General features: G+C 45.9%; 1 protein-coding gene across 7 annotated transcripts in view; it reads right to left on the reverse strand.

The window, feature by feature from the left end:
* LOC147736543 (aldehyde dehydrogenase family 3 member B1-like) overlaps positions 1–21,907 on the reverse strand; it is a 329,280-nt gene that overhangs the window by 155,299 nt on the left and 152,074 nt on the right. For all 7 annotated transcript variants that reach the window (XM_086953287.1, XM_086953292.1, XM_086953288.1 and 4 more), the window contains 2 exons: positions 17,065–17,185; positions 4,798–4,883 (listed from right to left, as the gene is read on the reverse strand). In XM_086953287.1, the coding sequence (XP_086809413.1) occupies positions 4,798–4,883; positions 17,065–17,185 (207 nt within the window). The remainder of the gene's footprint in view (positions 1–4,797; positions 4,884–17,064; positions 17,186–21,907) is intronic.

Genomic DNA, 21,907 nt, shown 5'->3' on the forward strand with positions numbered 1-21,907 from the left:
AGCCCACCAAGAGTGCAGCAAGGTCGGCCCTCTTTCAGTTAACCATACAACCCCTCACCAGATCACTGTTCAGTATTGTGCAGTAGAGCTTGTGAATTGCGACCTCCAATGTCCCAATTTTAGTGTGCCCAGACCGGCCTCACAGGTCTCAAGTGTGGCGCAGCTCGTGCCACCTCAGTCAACCCCACGCCGGGGGCTCGATTGTGCCCCCTGAGCCTTCTCCGGTGCCCACCTCCACTCTCCTCAACTTTGTGTTCACTGGTCTGGGAGCGGTCCTCAGTCACTATTCTGGCGCCCCGGCGCCGCTCCGCTCTCTCTCAGCGCGTACCCCGGGTCTGTGAGCTATAGGGCCACCTCGGCGCCGTCCCCGCCGGCCGCGTTGGGGCCCCGCTGGTCCGCTTGGGGCACTCTCAAAGCCCGATACACCGCGGGGGGGCAGCGTTGTGCAGACCGCCGCTGGCGCAGGGTCCGCACTTTCTGCGCAGAGGCGCTCTGGTCGGCCGCGCAAGTGTCTGGAAGTGAGGCCCGAAGCCGGGGCCTCGCTTTTCGCGACCTCCGGCCGGGTCTCCCTTGATCACTGGCCGGGTCGCGAGGATGGCAATGCGTCGCCTCTTGCTTCCACAGATCCGGTGTTAGCAGCGGGGACTCGATTTAGCAGGCTCCGCACTCAGCTCTTCAAGCTCGCCCAGCCTGCCCCCAGAGACCTCGGAGCAGCGGCGTCTGAGCCGGTCAGGTCTCCGGCGCGGCCGCCATTACGGGTCACAGAGTAGCGTCCTCTCACGTCCGGAGCCCCCCACGAGGCACAAAGGCCAGTGGCTCGATTTCGGGGACGCCGCTGCTGTGCAGCAACTCTCCCTGTGCTTTACCTCGCTCTTTGGGGGAGATTAGGCGAAGATTGCGGTGTTTAGGCGGGATCGGGCAGGGAGCCTCGGAGACCTGCGTCCGATCACGCCGCCATCTTGGACACGCCGGTAGCTGTATTTTAAAGGAGAGGATGCCTATGGAATTAGATATTTGCCAATGCGTGCAGCACCCACTGCTACAGTCTTCTCTACAGCATTAATTTACTTGTCAAGAGGCAGAGCGTCCCCCGTGAACAAGGCTGCTGCCTTTTTACTAGGAGTGGTGACACCCAGGGAGTCTGGTGGGACATGACCACTGACTGATGTGGAGTGGGTCGGAGGGTGCAGACTTTTCAGCATCAATAGCAACTGATTCAGTGCTTATAGCGCTTTCGGCCTCAACGGTGGATCTGGCTTCAAAATAACAGTGCTGTCGGGCGTATTCAGATACGTGGCTTGCTGAGTGTCCAGGCTCCTGGAAGCATCTTGCCTCAGGTCCAAGGTCTTGCTTTAGTGTCACTAGGAACTGACAAAACTGGGAGCAAAGCTGATTCACATCCGAATTCAATGGCAGAGAAATGCAATAGAGTTGATGCCCATGCGGATCCATGACTAGAGGAGGAGTCACCAAGATCTCATGACTTGATAGGCTTCTTTGGGAAAAAAAAACAAGTTGCAATAGTCCGAGCCCACCACTAGATTGCAGGAGTATGCAGGGTATGTGTATCTACAGCCACACATGCTACAAGCATGTTGGTTTCATTCTGCTTCGCTCACATACCACATCGTAAGCCACTCTACCTACTCAGTGCTTAACTTCCATCAGAACCATGAAACAAAAGTGCATTCTTTTAAACAGGAATGTTTTCCACAAAGCTGTAGATCACAAAGATGCATAATTCGTATGTCCTGGACAACCCAGTGTAGGTAGTGTGCCATAGAGGCTCAATCTCTTATCACTGCTGCAGCCAAACAGGTTGAAAAAACACCTGAGAGCCTGGGATCCTTGTTTTCCTTCTCAAAGAGCACATGGCCATGCTGAGTGGCCTGCACTGTACATTTTGGAACAGGACCAAGGCTAATTTGCATATAGCGGGTCCCTTTTTATACAAGACCAGCTACAAACATAGAACGAAAAGAGCCCAGAGCAACTTCCAGCTGTTCAAACTGATTCAAGCCTTTCCATCCTTCACTTCATGCTGTCTACTCAGCTGGGGCACGTTTTACTATGTTAGATGACAAAATGCGCTCCTATGCCACCATATGGATTTTGCTCTCCTCTCTTCTTGGTCCATTTTATTTTGGACTATAACCCAATAATGAGGGAAACTTCCTACTTGAAGTTTAGCATGTGATATGCAGAGTTACTCAGGGCGGGCAGTGTAACCTTTAACAACTATCTCCACTCCAACTCAACACAAACACAGCCTCTTCCACATAAGGCCCTTTTCTATACCCACACTTACTTTTCATACTCCATGCTAAATTATTTATATTGAAGTGGGGATAAAAGCAGGAGCCACATCCAAAGTGGCATGGGACTGACAACGAGACGCAATAAGACTGAGCAAGCAAAGGGGACGCTGTGGGCTATGCCAGAACTGTGTCAATACAATAGAGCAAACAGGCCACCACATTAACTTTTTTTAATCACATAAAAGCAGTTGGAGCCAGCAAATAAGTGGTCCCCGCCATGACAGTTCAAGCCTGTAAAAGCAGAAGGACTGTATCAGATCTAGTAACACCAGTGGAATCGTAGTGTTCAAAGGATATCTACATTAAAAACTGCTGAGGTCTTCACATCAGTCTACAATGACATCTGACTGATTCTGGGCGTTCAGTAAAGATACTCCTACCAAATATTTCTCCCAAAGCAGGATCAAAGGGACATCCAGGTTAACTGGTGATAATTACACCATTCTACCTTTTTATTTATTATTAGGACAGGAATTAAAGAATTACATTAAGATAAGGGCCAGATAAGCTGCCCCAATTTTCCTGGATCCAAACTCTTGTAGATAGGCTTTAAATAAAGCAGGCAAATGGCTTGTGCCACCTGCCTTTTGCACTTCTGCTGTTACCGCCCTCTGAAACCTTCTGTACTAGTACCAGTTCTGCTCTATTAACTCAGTTCCCTGTCCTCTCTTTAGAGGACTCTAAAACTGCCCTATTATCCATTGCACCAGGGACTCATCTTCCTCTTGTCATGTTCAATTATTCCTCTGGCAACTGATTCCCTGGCCCCAGCTTTCAGAGGTCTTTACAACCTGTAACTACATCCTGCCTATCCCATTGAGGGAACAACCACAGTGCACAGGCAGTCCATCATGTACCCTCTCAGGTCAAGTTTTGTCACAACCCATCCCATGGACAGGCACAGTCAATATCATCCCCGAGCAGACATTCAACCAATGGTGATCTGCACCTTTATATATCACTAATCTGAACACAGTGGCCAGTACAGAAACTTGTGTTACAACACTCAAAACACACTATAGACTGAGAGCATGAGGAGCAGGAGCTTCTCCACAACAGTGGACCAATTTTTGTTTGGCACTCATCTCGCACTCGACCTGCCATTAGTATGGGGTCTGAGTGTTTTCAGACAAGTGGGTCTCCTCAGGAGGAAGGCACACTGCCCCCCAGTGCTCTCCAGAAAGCAGCTAACATTCATTGGCACCCAGGTAACACAGTGTACAGCAAAGAGGAGCTCCGACTTGTGAGGGTACTTGGTTTGTTATATTTGTGTATCTGTAAGGCACACAACCACGAGTGATGGTAGCCTGGCACTAAGCAGGTGTTCGTGCCTAGCTGTATGGTGGCCTAATTAAAAAGCCAGATGTATCCTCAGTTGAGGGTGCACATCAGGCAGCTGCTACAGCCACAAGCTCTCTGGATGATGCCACTACCCCAAGGTGCTAGCCACTCTGGTGCAGCCACACCATGCGCCAGAGGGTCCAGCTCAGGCACACCTACCAAGGTCAGCATGGTTTCTCCGTGGACTTCTTCCAGCTCCACGGATATCGCACACCTACAGGCATGACCTTGGCGTCTGTCAATACAGGGTTGTCATTCACAGCGCAACAAACTTCACGATACATGAGATGCAGGAAATGAGGGCTTGCAGTAGATCTTTGGAAGACACATCTAAAAATGTGGTCCATGTGATCACTAGTTTCTGCAGCTAGTTTTGCTTAGCACAGTGGGCCCGATTCACAGAGTGAACTTAAGACTCAATCCTAAACTTACTACTATTTTGGTATTCACAGAATGCACTTACTACTTTTGGTATTCACAGAATGAACTTACTACTTTTGGTATTCACAGAAGTTAGGATTTTGTCTTAAGTCTGTTTTAAGTCTGTCTTAAGTCTGTCTTAAGTTTGTCTTAAGACAAACTTAAGACAAAATCCTAACTTCTGTGAATACCAAAAGTAGTAAGTGCATTCTGTGAATGCCAAAAGTAGTAAGTGCATTCTGTGAATACCAAAATAGTAGTAAGTTTAGGATTGAGTCTTAAGTTCATTCTGTGAATCGGGCCCAGTATTTCTTTATTTATTTTCATAAAATACATTACTTTTCAGATAGAGAATTAGAGAGTGTACCAAAAATCATCAAATGCAAACAATTGTTGCATAAACGTATAGTCTGGAATACACATTTGACTACAGACGGCTCTACTCATGGCAAGAAAATACGAAATATTCAAACAACAGATCAAAAAGGCCGGTGCTTAGGTCTATGTATGAGCTATAGTTCTTGAGCCAAGTAAGTCACTATGAAAGCAGTGTCACAAGTGTGGGAGAAGACTATAAACAATGCAGAAGCCACGCACAATATTAGTGCCGTAAGTCTAAAAGTGGTAAGTTGAATAGTGCCACACTAACAAGTAACAAGAAAGAATTTTGCTAAGACTACACCCAAAAACAAACTCCGAAGGTGGAAAGGTATCACACCTGATCAAGGTAGCGAGGGAGCAGATCGGACATCAGCTTCTCCGTGCTCTTGCTGATCTCTGATGGCTTCAGGATGCTGCAGTTTCCTACAAGGGGGAAAAAGAAACACACGTCAGACAATCCCTGGAGTTCAAATCTGTTCCTTTGGGTGGATAACAGTCCATTTTCCCTAACTCTATTTTGTTGTGTTATGTTACAGGAGGAGACATGTTATGTTGGGTTATGTTACAGCTACTTGTATAGCACACGCATGGTATAGGAGTGGCCCTTTAGTAAAGTTGGGGATTTTCAGATGCGCGTACGTGCACTATTCTGGACTTTCTGTGTATGTATGCATAAGAGAGGGTGTGTGGGAGAATTTGGGTCTGTGTGGACACCAGTGAGTGAGTGTGCTTGAGAAAGAGTGTGTGGGCCCGATTCACAGAATGAACTTAAGACTCAATCCTAAACTTACTACTGTTTTGGTATTCACAGATTGCACTTACTACTTTTGGTATTCATAGAATGAACTTACTACTTTTGGTATTCACAGAAGTTAGGACTCCTAACTTTAGGACTCTTAAATGCCTTCTGTGAATACCGAATACATTGCCAAAGATATGACCATCCCCCGGCCAGATGACAGACTCCCACCCAACTGCTTTTGTGGGACGGCCCTCCATTCTCTCATGGAATGTCAATGGTCTCCAGGAAAAGATGACGAGGGGGCGGTTAGGAGGGAGGCACACAAGTATAACCCAAAAATACTCCTCGTGCAAGAAAAACATCCCAACATCTCATGGGATACATGGTCCCCTCCCCTTTCTGGCACGCAAAGGGTTTAGAAGGATGTTTTCTGCAGCCCTATCGCAGCTTGAGAGGAGTGGACATACTGCTGCAGAGACACGTCCCCCCTAGCAGTATCAAGAGAATAGCATGATAGGCTAGGATGCTATGTGGTGGCGATTTACATTATTCTACCTATTTAGTTCTATTTATTATTAGGACAGAAATAAAAAAATGACATTAATAAGGTAAAGCCCAGGTAAGCCACCCAGAGTTCTCTGGCTCAAAACTCTTGTAGGTAGGCTTTAAATAAAGTGGTCAAATGGCTCACGCCACCTGATTGGTGCACTTCTGCTGTAACCGCCCCATGAAGCCTCCTATACAAATCTCTTTCTGACTGCTAGGCAGCCAAAATTGTCCCTGCATGGAGCCCTGTTGTCCCGGGTTTGTGTCTATGCCCCACTCACCCTTGATGTTGGAGGTCCTTGCTACATTCAGTCGGCTCCTGTTGAGCTTCCGGTAACCCCATGGGTTCTGGGTGAAGACCTCAACGGGGTCTATGACCCTGGACTAGATTGTTCTTCCAGGGTGACCACAGTGGCAGCACAACCAACTACTCTAGCCATGTTTCTGCACAATATGTTTCTTCTGGAGGTGAGGCAGGCGCTGATATACATTCTTCTGTAACGCTCATATGACTTTTCCCCACCTTTATTTCTTCTTTTTCCCTATAACTAAGAGCCATAGGGCACTCAATGCATGCATACTAGCACAAGGCCTATCGTATCACTCAGCTGTGCAGAAAGACCATGCCTGGGGGCCTCCGCCCTCCATAGTAATTTGGTGCCCGAGTCAATGGTGCCTGCAAGATGGTGACTTTTGCAAGGCTTGGCAACAAATGGGTGAAAGATACTTAGGAGAAAAAGGTGGATCATTCGATTCCCCGAGTATCCTCGGGGAGTCCATGAATGCCACCCTGACAGGAAAGATCATTACCTATATTAAAGCCAAGGGAAGAAAGCCCCAACAAACGATCTTTTACTTAGAATCTCGCACTGACGAGCTGGAACAGCAATATTTTGCCAAGTCACAGGACTCCATTCTAAGGGACTCTTTACCCACACACAGGTGCTTCTGAGACAGGAACACATGCAGGAGGCTCAGGTGGCGTGGTTGGCTACACGAAGCAGGATATACAAGCGGGGGGACAAAACTAGCAACACTCTTCATTGCTGTGCACACCCCTTGCCATCGAAAAGGACCAAGGTACGCATGTAAAGGGCAGTAAGGATATAGCACATGCTTTTGCCACTTACTATCCACAACTATATACCCTCAGCCGGGAAGAGCAGCAGCCAGACATGCAATTTGTCACTGCTGACTTTCCAGTGCCCAAGACGGAGCTTGCAGACAGGGAAATGTTGGAGGCCGATGTCACAACATAGGAGTCAGGAGTGGCCCTGGCACAGTTTCAACTAGGTAATGAACCAGGCCCCAACAGATACCTGGCAGAGTTTTGGAAGGTCCTATGGCCCCAGGTGGGCCCATTCCTGCTGCAAGCATTCCAGGAGGCCCTAAAGAGGGGCCATCTACCTTGAAACCTCTGGACTGCTGACATAGTGGTGATTCCAAAATAGACCACAAAGGCAAACACTGTGAGGAATAACGCCAATTATTCTCCTACACGCAAAGTAGCTTACAGAGAAGCTCTGAAGGGCTATCATAACAGCTGCAAAACAGCCAGAGCAGACTATACTAAAAAAATAGTTTCAGATGCACAAAACTGCCCTAAGGTGCTCTTTTCAGTTGTAAAAAAACTGACAGGAGCGGACTCTATTCCTACGCCTCCCGCGCTTGACAAGGTTCAATGCCAATCCTTAGCTGACTTTTTTGTTAAAAAAGTCGACTTGATCTATGATCTTTTTACCCCGCCACCGATGGTAACACCTTTTGCATCTGGCGCTGTGCAGTCATCTGCTAATGTTGACAATGTTGCCAAACTCTCTGTATGGCAGCCATTAGACAATAGTTCCTTTTCTTCTTGTCTAAATAGTGTGCGCTCAGGCTCTCCGTGCGATGCACTTCCGGCTAAAATACTCAAACAATTAGATCCCTCCACCCATCAGATTTTTGTTAAATTGTTAAACGCCTCACTTACTGAGGCATATGTACCCCAGCCATGGAAACACGCTATGGTAGTGCCCTTGTTAAAAAAGTCTGGTGCTGATATCTCGAATCTTACCAACTTTCGTCCAATATCCCTGCTACCCATCTTCTCTAAAGTGTTAGAGAGACACATTAATACCCAGCTCACTGAACTGGTGGAAAGTTCTGGTTTCTTACATTCCTCCCAGTCGGGTTTTCGGTCCTGCCACTCGACCGAGACAGCCCTTCTTGGGGTGACAGAGAGTCTCCGACACGGTGTCGACCAGGGTGAAACTATGGCGCTCATCCTGTTGGATTTGAGCGCAGCTTTCGACACCGTGTCACATTCCATCCTTCTTGACTCTCTGCGGTCACTCGGAGTGACTGGTAGGGCCTTAGCCTGGGTGGCCTCCTTTCTTGGCGAGCGAACCTTTCAAGTTTTCTCCCCTAAGGCGGCATCAGCGGTCTGTTCCTCAGCGCGGGGTGTCCCCCAGGGGTCCATACTCAGCTCCCTATTATTCAATCTTTATGTAAAACCCTTGGCCAACATCGTAGAGCAGGCGGGGCTGACCCTGTTCTCTTACGCTGATGACACCCAGATCGTCTTCTCCCTATCAGGGCGAGACGAGAATAACCCCTCTGCACTAAAGTCGGGCCTCATTCTTGTGGCGGACTGGATGCAGAGGAACTGTCTCAAACTGAATGGGGAGAAGACAGAGGTGGTCATTCTGGGGAAAAATAAGAACCTCTGGGGCCCTCAGCATTGGCCAAATGAGATGGGTGCACTTCCTGTACCCACACATGCTGTACGTAACTTGGGCGTTCAAATTGACGACAAGTTAACAATGAAGCAGCAGGCCACTAAGGTCGCAGCAACCTGTTTTTCTACTCTCAGGTGGCTACAAAAGATCTTATGGATGCTTCCCATTCCTTCCCTTAGAACGGTTGTCCAGGCATTGATAACATCTCGCCTGGACTATGGCAACATACTATATTTGGGTGCTGATGTAGCCACTGTTAAAGTATTGCAGGTTGTACAAAATGCAGCCGCGCGACTCCTGAAGAATGTCCCTAGAAGAACTTCTGCATTATCTGCCTTGCATGATCTTCATTGGTTGAAGATCTCCAGCTGCATAAAGTTTAAGGCATTATGCTACATGTTTAGGGCGTTCTGTTGACTCACCGTAAACGCCCGTAAAAGTTAGCATACTGTTGCCCGGAGCAACGACCCGGAAGACATTTGAGTCCTTCCCCTATTTCCACGTCCATACCAAACGCCCCTCTGGCGAGAGGCAGACACAAGACGGCTGGAGTTAAACGCCTACCTTTTCACATAGCGGGTAAGGCATGTTTGAACTATGCACGTTGCTAAACATTTTATTCAGTGAGCTGGGCATTAATTAATCCCATTACCGCCCACAGAACTGGATACTCGGTGCGATCGTAATCGACGCACGGTTGGGTTTCATTTCAATTTATCGGCTCATCCATACCTTTCGGGTGACCTCAGTGGAGCTCTTTGATCAAGTCGGTATTAACACCGACTGATAGGTAAGACCAGTCCCTGGTGTAGCGTTTCCTTTGGACTTCCCAATTATCTTGTTGGTGATAACTGATAGTCGCATTTGTTGCCTACAGATACGACGGTTTGAGAACACGTTATTTATTGACACGTACCCAGTCCCCTTGCCAGCAGGTATGTGGCGGGTAGTCCTATTGATTAATATACCACATGTTTAATGATGTTCCTTCTTATGACTTGTACACATTTCTTGGACTTTTTTCAGAATTCCTTATAATCTTAGGACCTATACACAGTGAATCATCTTAGTTTTCGTCGCCTTTGGTGACAGGTAAGCCTTTGAAGCTTACTATATCAAAACGCTCTAAATGATCTGGGTATAGCTAGTTTTCCTATGATTAGATCAAGGTCCCTCTGGGTCATGAAGAGACCCAAGCCTCATTTGTACTTTAGCTGAACTTTTGTATTTGTCAATTCTAGTGCCATGTCACTAATTCAAACATGCTCAAGGATATTATGCTGGTTTACGACTTTGATTTGGTCTCTTCTGGTTGAGTCAGGATTGCTTGTGTTTCTGTTTGTTTGTTTGTTTTTTAAAAAAAGGTGAATTAGGTATCATTCATTGGTCCTCAGAAATCTCTTTCAAGTATTTAATACGTATTTTAAAAACATGATTTTCTCTTTGATAAATGTATTAATGAATTTAAGATTTACATTGCAACAAGTAAATCTCTTCTTAGCACCATGGTAATATTTTAAATGGTTTGTTTACCGCCCTCCACGGTAACTTGACATTCACAGTCCGTTTCTTCATACTTATACTATATTGTTTACATCTTTACAGAAATTGTTGTGCACCCAGTATATGTTATGTCCTGATGAAGACCCCGATGTAAGGCAACAATCATATCTACAACTGTAGCGTGGGGTCGAAACGTCGACGGCTACCTCTTTTTCTGGTTTTCAGTTGACACTGCCCGCAGTAATTTGGATTTTCCTGTGTCAATATAGACTTTCTCGAGTACCATGGGATATGTGCTGATCCCCTATTCTGGCTCAGTGTTCTGAAGCCTCTACAATATCCATTGTATTTCGAATGAAATTTGATATTCATTCAATGTCACTAATTCTATCCTTCACTTTTCCTTCTTCTCACAGCATCACGCTATCTCACTTCCTTCCTTTGGGGCACTGTTATTTACCAAGTATACTGTTTAACCCATTGTGATTAATTTACAGTGCGTAGATGTGTTTTACATTCTTTTTAAAATAAAAACAAATGATGACATAGTTGTTCACAGGGACCCTTCTTTATACACATGTTTAGGATCAAGCAAGGCATTGCACCTACTTACTTACAAAAACTGGTGCAACTTTACAGGCCCAAACGTACCTTACGATCCTCGGAAATTGGCAATTTCTCTATACCAAGATTTAAGCTGGCAAGGATGGGGGGACGTTCCTTCTCCTATCTTGGTCCCAAATATTGGAATGCCCTGCTCACCGCCCTTAAATTAGAGACCAGTCTTCTTCGTTTTCGCAGAGCACTGAAAACGCTGTTGTTCACATAAGTAGTTGGATCCTGTATGCTGGCTATCTGATATCTTCTTCTCCAGTCTGTCCCTAGCGCCGGGAAACCCACTGTCGGTAGCTGTGCGCGGTAAAAGTTTAAATAAATAAATCTCACTAATATACACAGAAGTTATGAACTGAGCTAATATGATGGCCAATAGACTGGAAAACCTGTACATCCAGATCAGTCAGGTTTATGCCCCGGAGGGCCACTAGGCACAACATTACAAGAGTCAACAACGCTACTGAGCTGAGCGCTGACTTGGAGGGCCATCAAGCTTTATGTGATACATTAGGCTGCTCTACATCCACCTCCAGGCCGGGGTACGGATTGGCAATGCCATCTCCCCCAAGTTCCCCATAAGGGGGCTTGCCAGGTATGCCCACTCTCTCCCCTACTCTTCGCCCTGGCAATAGAGCACCGGGCAGCATGGGTGAAGGGTGATTCTCTTCTCCGCAACTTCCAATGGTCTCCAACGGTAAGGGACAGAATCTCATCATTTGCAAAATATGTCCTGCTTTTCCAGAATGATCCTCCCAGCTCTGGACCGAGAGTCCGGCAAGTTTTATCCATATTTAGGGCTTGCATATTAAGAAAGCGAAATCATCCATCTATCCCATAGATCATTGGAAGACGGACATGCCTTGGGCCGTGGAATTGCGAGTACTACTGCAGGGGTTAAAATACCTTGGGGTTTATATCACAGCAGACAAAGCCTTGGCATATGAGTGTAACCTCTATTCTCAGCTAGGGAGACTTGCTGTAGACATTACATTTTGGAACTCTCTCCAGCTATCTCTGCCTGGCCATTCGGTCACCTTCAAGATGGTCTAACTGCAGGGACTACTGTATCAACTCCAGAACTTCCCCTTTACAGTTAAGAAAACCTTCTTTGCTAGGGACAATGTCCCATTGAGGGAGCTCCTGTGGAGCGAAGGACCCCTGCTTTGCCCTTGCAAAATGATGTATGCTCACCTTTGAGGGGGGTAATGCCACCCCGAACGTGTTGAAATATAACAGAGTGCCACATCTCCTGGTACTTTCTGACTGGTGGTTCGAGGAATTTGAGGATCCAAACTACGCAGTGGAGGGTTGGGTCTTGGGTCGTAACGGGTTTCCATACTTGTATACGGTGGTGCTTTACCACACACTATGCTCTCCTCGACATGGGTGGTACTGACTATATGAAAATAGGTGACAAATGCCACGTGATGGGTTGACAAAAATATTTACAACAAGGGGTGGTGAGGGACAGAGTCTCTGAATTAAACAGAATACTCTCACCCAGTCAAGAGATCAGGGCTAGATCCAACACCGTTTTTTAGCTCACTGCACCATCCCAGTTTCAGAACCTGGCTGTATGCAAATTAGTCTGTTCCTGTCCCAGTGCATGATGGGAACAGGGCAAACCAAACTACAAAAGCCAATTCTTACACTGGGAAGGAAACAAGCTACCGGGGACCGGTTTCTGGCATTTCAGCCTCTTCGGCCCGGCTTGCTTGAATCCTGATGGTGCAATGAGCAAGGGACTCACATCTGAGCATACCCTTCCACGCTTAGGGTGGACAAAAATATTTACAACAAGGGGTGGTGAGGGACAGAGTCTCTGAATTAAACAGAATACTCTCACCCAGTCAAGAGATCAGGGCTAGATCCAACACCGTTTTTTAGCTCACTGCACCATCCCAGTTTCAGAACCTGGCTGTATGCAAATTAGTCTGTTCCTGTCCCAGTGCATGATGGGAACAGGGCAAACCAAACTACAAAAGCCAATTCTTACACTGGGAAGGAAACAAGCTACCGGGGACCGGTTTCTGGCATTTCAGCCTCTTCGGCCCGGCTTGCTTGAATCCTGATGGTGCAATGAGCAAGGGGCTCACATCTGAGCATACCCTTCCACGCTTAGGGTGGACAAAAATATTTACAACAAGGGGTGGTGAGGGACAGAGTCTCTGAATTAAACAGAATACTCTCACCCAGTCAAGAGATCAGGGCTAGATCCAACACCGTTTTTTAGCTCACTGCACCATCCCAGTTTCAGAACCTGGCTGTATGCAAATTAGTCTGTTCCTGTCCCAGTGCATGATGATTTTAAATCGTTTTTGGCCACTATAGGTGTGGCAGGGTATACTCAGACATGAGTCCCTTTCTCACTGCTCCATCAGGATTCAAGCAAGCCGGGCCGAAGAAGGCTGAAATGCCAGAAACCGGTCCCCGGTAGCTTGTCTCCTTTCTGGTGAAGAATTGGCTTGGTAGTTTAGTCTGCCCTGTTCCCATGATGCACTGGGCCAGGGACAGACTGATTTGCATATAGCCAGGTTCTGAGCTGGGATGGGGCAGTGAGATAAATAACGGTGATGGATCAAGCCCTGATCTTTGGACTGGGTAAGAGTGGTCTGTTTAACTCAGACACTCTGTTCATCACCACCCCCTTTTCTAAAACGTGATGGGTTGGCCAACTGACACTGGGGACCCAGTTGTGGAGGGGGACTAGACTGCCCCAGGTATCAGCATTTACACCGTTTTGCCACAAAGGATCTCTTAAGGCTTTCGTAGAGCTACAGGTATAATGTAGAATACCAAATGCACTACTGCCAGTTTTGTCAGTTAGCTTCTGCAGGCTCTCACCCCCATTTGCCCAAAATTTCGGCTTATTCACCCCCAGAGGCTAAAACTGTGCTCACTGACATTAAAACACACACGCTGTTAGTAATTCATCAAACAGTGTTATGCCAAAAAGCAGCTCTTATAGTGATGGTGAGGGAGGGAAGGACACAGTATCAGGGCCAACTTGAGGATGAGTACTGGAGGGAGGTGTTGGCGCCACTGAGAGAGGCAGTAGCGGCCGTTCAGTACCGTATTATCCAACTCAAAATACTGCACCACGTGTACCTCAAGAGAAAACGGCTTTTCAGATTGGGGCTGGGAGGCTCGAGGTTGTCTGCACTGCAGTGTTGCTAACAGAAACTCACTACATACATTCTAGGGCTGTCCAGTCCTATCACATTTCTGAGAATGGGTGCAGAGGACTCTGGGGCCAATGTTGGGCTGGAGTCAAGTCAAGTCAAGTCAAAAAATTTATATAGCGCGCTACATACCCGGAGGGTCTCAAGGCGCTTGAAGAAGGGTGGGGAATTACTTGTCAAATATCCACGTTTTAAGTTGTTTTCTGAATGCTAGGTGGTTCTGAGTAAGACGAAGGTGAGTGGGAAGTGAGTTCCAGGTTTTAGCTGCCAGGTAGGAGAAGGATCTACCTCCCATGGTGGATTTGTTGATGCGAGGTACAGTGGCAAGGGCTTGGTTGGAGGATCGTAGCTGGCGGGAGGGGGTGTAGAAGGACAGTCGTGTGTTGAGGCATTCGGGTCCGATTTCGTAGAGTGCTTTGTGTGCGTGGGTTAGGAGCCGGAAAGTGATCCTTTTATTGACGGGGAGCCAGTGGAGGTTTTTCAGGTGACCTGAGATGTGTTCTTTACGTGGGATGTCTAATATGAGCCTGGCTGAAGCGTTCTGGATGCGTTGGAGTTTTTTCTGGAGTTTTGCGGTGGTACCGGCGTAGAGGGTGTTTCCGTAATCCAGTCGGCTCGTGACCAGAGCGTGGGTGACTGTTTTTCTAGTTTCGGTGGGGATCGAACAAAATGTTTTTTTGAGCATGCGCAGAATGTTGAAGCAAGATGAAGAAACGGCGTTGACTTGTCTGTTCATCGAGAGTGATGACTCCAGGATGACGCCCAGGTTCCGTGCGTGGTCCGTCGGGATGGGTGCTTTTCCAAGGGCCTCTGGCCACCAAGAGTCGTCCCAGGCGGAGGGGGAGGTGCCTAGGATGAGGACTTCTGTTTTGTCTGAATTCAGTTTCAGACGGCTGTGGTGGAGTGAGAGGGTGTTCCATGCCTTGGCCATGAGGAATGTGAAGGAGCGACCTCCTGTTCTGATCTTCTTGATGGGCTGTCCGTAGCGAGGGAGAGCTGGGCTGATCGGAGGGATCTTTGGAGTGCATGGAAAGAGAGGCTGTGGTTCAAGTAGGCAGGTCCTGTGTTGTTGAGGACTTTGTGGGCGTGGGTGAGAAGTTTGAAGGTGATTCTCTTCTTGATGGGGAGCCAATACACCACTGCAGGTGCTGGGTGATGTACCGGGGACATGGTAGATTGAGGATTAGTCTGGCGGAGGCGTTCTGGACATTCTGGAGTTTACGGGTGAGGTTCTTGTTGATTCCGACATACAGAGCGTTGCCGTAGTCGAGTCTGCTGCTGAAGAGGGCACGGGTGACGGTTTTTCTGGTTTCGAGGGGAATCCAACTCAAGGTCTTTCTTAGGAGCCGGAGGGTATGGAAACAGGTGGATGAGAAAGCGTTGATTCAGTGGTCCATTTTGAGTGCAGAGTCCAGAATGATTTCGAGGTTGCATGCATGGTCCGTGGGGGAGGGTGGGGGTCCGAGGGCAGGGGCCACCCAGTGTTGTTCCAGGCGTCATCGTGTCCATGATGAGTACTTCGGTTTTATCTGTGTTGAGTTGTAGGCAGCTGTTATTCATCCACCTGGCGAAAGGAACTGAAACTGGTCTTACTCCATATTGCAGATGAAGTAGAGGGTAATAGATTTCAAAAGGTGCTGCTTTGGTTGAGAATGCTTGTGGCATTGAAAGATATTGCAAAGGAGTGGAAATGTAGGGCGCCAACATGGGATGTGTAGGCAAAGTGCATGGATTTCTGCATGGGCCCGGAATGCATGGTACATTAGGCTCTGAGTCGAATCGTGCGATAACAATTGTTTGTTTATTTTGTATGATATGTGCCAGACCTGGCTTTGGTTGCAACTAAAGTTCTAATAAAAAGAAAAGAAACAGGGTAGTGGCTGGAGGATAAAAGCTGAGAGTGACATGCTGGTATAGGGGCCCTGTCTTTGGGATGGGGTAGGAGCCCTGTCTGTGGGAAGGTTAAGGAGTGTTGGCTGTAGAAAGATGTAGGTGCAATGGATGTGGAATGGTGAATGAAAACTGGCTGTGGGATGGTATAGGAGCCTTGGCTGTGGGATGGTGGAAGAGTGCTGGCCATGGGCTAGTGTAGGAGTCCAGTCTTTGTGCTGATAACAGACCATTGGCTGTGAAATTGTGAAAAAGCTTTGGCTGTGGGATGCTATAGGAGCTTTTGCTGTTGGCTAGAGTAAAAGTGTGGGCTGTGGCATGGTTAAAGAAAGAACACTCAATGTGGGATGGTGTAGGAGCGTTCACTGTGGGATGATGAAAGAGCGCTGGCTGTTAGATGATGAAAGAGATGGCTAGGGGATGGTGTAAGAGCATTGTTTGTAGGCTAGTAAAGGAACACTGCATAGGAATGCAGGCTTTGCGATGGTGAAGGAGTGCTGATAGTGGAATAAAAGAGCACTGAATGTTGGATGGTAAAAAAGATTTGTTTGATGGATTGAATACGTTTGTTTTCTATGTGTTAGTGAGAGAAAGTTCACTTGAGATGTTGAAAGTGTGCTGGCTGTGGGATGGTGTACAAGCACTGGTTGTGTGGTGGTCAAAGAGTGCTGGCTGCAGGATAGTGAGAAGGGTTGGCACTGAGAAGATGAAGAAGGTGAAGGAGAGTTGACTGTAGCATGGTAAAGGATTGCTGTCTGGTAGTTAGTGCAGGGGTGCAGGCTGTGTGATGGGAGCACTGGTTATGGGAGGGTGTAGGAGAATTGGCTGTGGGATGTTAAAACAGATTTCCCTGTAGGATGGTGGAGGAGGATTTACTGTGGTTAGTGAAAGAAGGGATGGTGTTGGATCCCTGGTAGTGGGATGACGATGGAGTTGTTGGGTTCTTCTGTGCGCACAGACGGGCACAGGATATGCATTAGTGAAGTCAAGTGTTGACGTTTATTCTTCTTGATGTTAGATGGCACAACGACAATCCCCACCAGAATCTCCAGGCGTCAGCCACCAACTGACCACCTGGCATCGGAATTCTAAATAACCAAATTCCACATTTGCACATTCGGTTACATTCCACACCTAACTACGTTATAGACAAAACTTAACACAACAGAAGTGCTGGCTGTAGGATGAATGTAGGAGTGCTAGCTGTAGGGTGAGTGAAGGTGTGCTGACTCTGGGGCTGATGAAGGGATCCTGGCTGTAGGTTTAGAGTAGGACTGCTGCCTGTAGGGTGAGTTAGGCGTGCTCGCGGTGCAAGGAGGGGGCAGTAGCTCAGCCGTGGGTGTGGACAGAGCAGGGTCAGTGCTTGTGTCCTGTGCTTCAATCTTCACCCACTCATGTTCACTCACCTGCAGCGATGGCACCCACGAGTGGAATCAGCAGAAGATGGATGGGATAGTTCCAGGGAGCGATGATGAGCGCCACCCCGAATGGATCCTTCCGGATATACGCAGTGTCTAGAGTTGTTGCCTGAAAGAGGAAATGTAAAGTTTACACCTGTAACTTTGTATTATCAATTCTTAGCACTCTTTGCACGCCCCTCTAAATAAGGCCATCTTAAAATATATGATTTGGCCAGAGATTAAGATTATATAGTATGATTCAGTGGCTTAATGCTAAATTATGGGGCCCCCTTACAGAATGTGATGAAAGGCATCGGCGTCTCCCGCATCTCATGACAATCGTTTGCCTTGGGCTGAATGCATCCCACCTGAAAGAGTCTCACCCATCACCACCACCTGCGCAGCATGATCTGTAGGGGCCTGCGTTAAGCGTGATTACTATTCATACTGAATTTGAGTTGCAATCCCTCTACCACTACTATTGCCACTTTGAGAGAAAGTTTAGAGAATGAAATGAAATAGTCGATAGCTTTGAAGCACCAATGGTGAATATCAGAATCTACCACGCATACTGCCCAGTACCCGCCTACTGACACTGGACCCAATGAAAAGGTCTTGCAGTCTACTCAGGACGTTTTTATATTAAATGAAACTATTGTGGAAGCTCAGAAACATACTCAATACAGGTAGTGAGTGCTATACAAAACCTCAAAAGGACCTCTAACAAGGTATGTAAGTAACTGGGCAGGGAAGACAGAACAAGATATAGTTCAGTGTGTATGTTTTAACTAGGGAACTAGGATACTTGAAATCTATTGTCGGCTTTATCCCTTCACCTAAATATCTGCTGGAACCAACTGCTGTATTCTAAAGCAGGCCAGGGCCTACCCTATAGTTACAGTTGCCTTGGACGGGTAATTCCTCAACCCTGCCACTAGAATCACAGCTTTCCCTGGTCTAGTTGGAAACTGGAACCAAGAGGCATGGCTTGTAATATGGGCTCCCATTTGGCCGCTGGAAGGTCTATTTACTATCTACATTTTATAGTAATATATCTATTCAAAAATATGCTTACGAAGACCTCTGCCTCCACCTCTAAAAAAATTTCTATGCAGAGAGATAACTCACATATAAATATAGAATTTAGGTGAAAATGTGGGACTGACCACAGAGAGTTGTAGGAAAATAGGGAATAATTACTCAACAATGTGAGTGCCTGAGGGAGGGTCATGAGAATACAAACTCACATCCACAAAAGAGTTAGACCACTGCTATTCACAAACTACACTTCTGAGGTCACTTTGTACCTAGAAGTGGAAAAACAGGCTCAAATGTACTTCAGTGCAGCCTTGGAGCAAGCCGGGCACAACACACATGAGCAACAGCTGGTCCTGCAAGGCAGGGAAATAAAATAAATCCAATAGGAACTAGCGTTAAAGTGATTAAATTATAAATTATGTTAATAAATAGTTATATATAAATATATGTATGTGTGTATATATATATATATATATATATATATATATAGATATATATATATGAGGTACGTAGAGCTCCCAAGGTTAACAAGTGTAGCGAACTTAGCCACTCGAGCAAACAGGAACCAGCGAGACCCAAAGAAGGTGCAATTTTTTCTTTATTGGTTTTTAGCCCAGCACCAGTCCGCCATGACGCGTTTCGGCTAGAGATAGCCTTGATCACATGACATCGTCATGAGGGCTGACCACCCATTTAAAGTGCAAAGTGCCATCACATGTCATGGAAACTAAAAAAATACTATTAATGTTTCCATGATGTTGCAAATGTTTACATTACGGCTTAAATGCCGGTATTGCACACATTGTCAATAAATTGATCAAAAGATATTATTAAATTGCAGTAAAATACATTAAACATTAGCAAAGAAAGAAACCTCAGAGAACAAATGCATTCATGAAAGTACATGGCAACGGCTGTGAAAACTTCTAAAATTGTATAAAAGTTAAAAGCCGGATAAATAATTATATAAAATTATTATATAACCATTAAAATACCATAAAACCACTGTAACAAGTGCAATTTGAAATGTGCAAAATGCTCTAATTGTAAATCCCCGTTGTCATGGAGTCAAACAATATACAATGATGCCCATGTGGGCCAATGCATGGAACCTGAGGTAGAGACTGCAAATGTGCAAATACGCTATTAGTGCAAAACATGTATAATGGCAATAAAGTGCTACCGAGAAAGTGAAGTGTTTGTTAAATCAAAACAAATATACAAAAAGGTCATGGGGGGTACAGGGATCATGTTACGATGTTAAAGTTGTAGTCCACAGTTCTTATTTTACTAAATTCATGGAATTCTAGTTAACAGAATCAGTTACAAGATAGAATCACAGAAAGTGCATAATACAAGTAGCATAAGGTATCAGGGTACTATAGATAGGTGTGGCAGTCCTCCCCAATATTGTGGCCGTGCGGTGTCTTGGTGTCAAGTGATATTATATAGCGAGTCTCTAATTTAAGTAGAGACTCCCTGTCACCGCCCCTCCTCTGGGGAGGAACACAATCTATCACAAAGTACCTCAACAATGAGGCATCTTTTCCGTGTTTGTTCTCAAAGTGCCTGGCTACAGGATATGTCGCATCTGCATGGGTGATAGCTCGCAGGTGCTGTAATATTCGCTTATGCACTTGCGGTCTAGTGCTGCCTACATATCTCAGCCCGCACGGACACTCTAAAACATAAACAGATTTGCAGTTCAGTTTCTGTTTGATTTTAATTGGAAAAGGAGATAATGGGGTAGTGACCTCTGTTTTGCTGATACCATGTTTGCAAGCTTTACAAGTAGAGCACCTTAAAAAACCTTTACTGTCACTGAGCCATGACCCAGTAATCACCTCTGGACTACTCGATACCAGACTGTCTTGCATCGAACGGGCTTTGCGATAGATAATGCTGGAATGTTTTGTCATCAGGGGGCCTATAATGGGGTCACTGGATACCAAGAACCAGTTGTCCCTGACAATTTTATGGATACTTTTATGTTGATTGCTGTAGTCCATAATGAGTCTGGTCTCCTCACATGATCTATCGGTGGAAGACCCTTGCTGAACACCACCTGAGCCCAGGAGTGTTAGCCTGTCGATTTTGTTGGCCCTCTTGATAGCATTATCTATAGTTTCTGGCTTGTATCCCCGTTGAATGAACCGAGCCCTACAGAGGGATTGTGCCAGCCGGCATTCTTGCTCATTACTGCAAATTCTCCGGACACGGAGCATCTCCCCATAGGGGATACTGCGTATCAGGTGTGCTGGATGATGACTATCTGCATGCAGCAATGTATTTCCCGCAGTGGGCTTACGATATAATCTAGTCTGAAGGCTACCATCCTGGACAAAGATCTCCACATCCAGGAACACGATGGACTTTTTACTGAGGCTACTGGTGAATTGAATGTTAAGATTATTGGCATTCAACTCCCTTATGAAATCAATAACCTCGTCTTCAGTACCATCCCATACAAAAACCCGGTCATCAATGTACCTTAACCAGAGTTTTACATTAGTGTTCATAGTGGCAACATGTTGTTTCATCAGGACCTGCTCCTCCCAGTACCCCATGTGCAGACAGGCGTAACTGGGAGAGAAGCAGGCCCCCATTGCCACACCCCTGGTCTGTAAGAAAAGCTGGTTAGCAAACAAAAAGACATTGTTTTGGAGACAGATGGCAATCATGTCTAACAACATTTTAGAATGTTCCTGGAAACAAGCATCTCTTTTCCCAAGGAAATGTTGTGTGGCTCTCAGTCCATCAGGATGGAATATACTGGTATAGAGCGACGTGACGTCCATAGATACCAGAAAAAAATTAGGATTCCATCTAAAGTCTTGGAGTTTTCTGAGTAAATCACTAGTGTCCAGGATATATATATATAGTGAGAGAGATATGCAAACATTTAACATATCAAAATATATCATTATAAAATAATAATTTTACAATGGAACAATAAACCTAAGTTAAAACATAATATAAACTTCTACTAGAAAGTAAGGAACAGTTTCTTACCTTTATCCTAGTTCTTCCAGGGGAATCTCCATTGAAATCATAGGCACTGAATAGTCCCACCCACATGTGGTTTCCTCAAAGCACTTTTTCTAAAGTCATATTTATGTAGTATCTTTACCTTATTTCGGAAAGGCAAGGAGGTACATGAGACAAAGGAAATTAGTTACTTACCTGTAACTCCAGTTCTCCAAAATTGGTATCTTTTATATATTTACATGCCTGAATCCTTTACTGTTGTCATGCTGCGAATCCTCAGTACAGTAAAATAGAAGTATACAGTGTGAAATATACAGCATACAGTGTAAAATGGCCATGTTTCTGAAACATTGTATAATTAGTAGCACTTCCACTTCATTTGAAAGAACCCAAACTTCAGCCAATGAGGTGAAACCTTAAGCTTTCCTACTCTCCCTAGAGGCCAAAATAGCTCAGATTTCAAAGCACAAGTGTGAGAATAATATAGGAAGAGCCTCTGACCAGGGAAGAGGGAGGGTTGCATGTGAATATATAAAAGATCTCAAAGTTAGAGAACTGGAGTTACAGGTAAGTAACTAATTTCTTCTCCAACATTGGATGTTTTATATATTCATATGCTTGAATTAGAATAGCAAGCAGTACAAGTTATAATACATAACAAAAGCAGGAAGATGGCTCAACTTTACTGAATCATGTTTGTTAGTTAGGGCAGCTTGTCCCCCTGTAGCGTCTGGCTTCTATGTCCACATCTAGGCAGTAGTGCTTTGCGAATGTGTGCCGTCTCTTCTAGGTAGGTGTATGGCAGATGTCTTTTAAGGACACC

Source organism: Lissotriton vulgaris, chromosome 1_2 (assembly GCF_964263255.1).
Source record: "Lissotriton vulgaris chromosome 1_2, aLisVul1.2, whole genome shotgun sequence".
NCBI lineage: Eukaryota > Metazoa > Chordata > Amphibia > Caudata > Salamandridae > Lissotriton > Lissotriton vulgaris.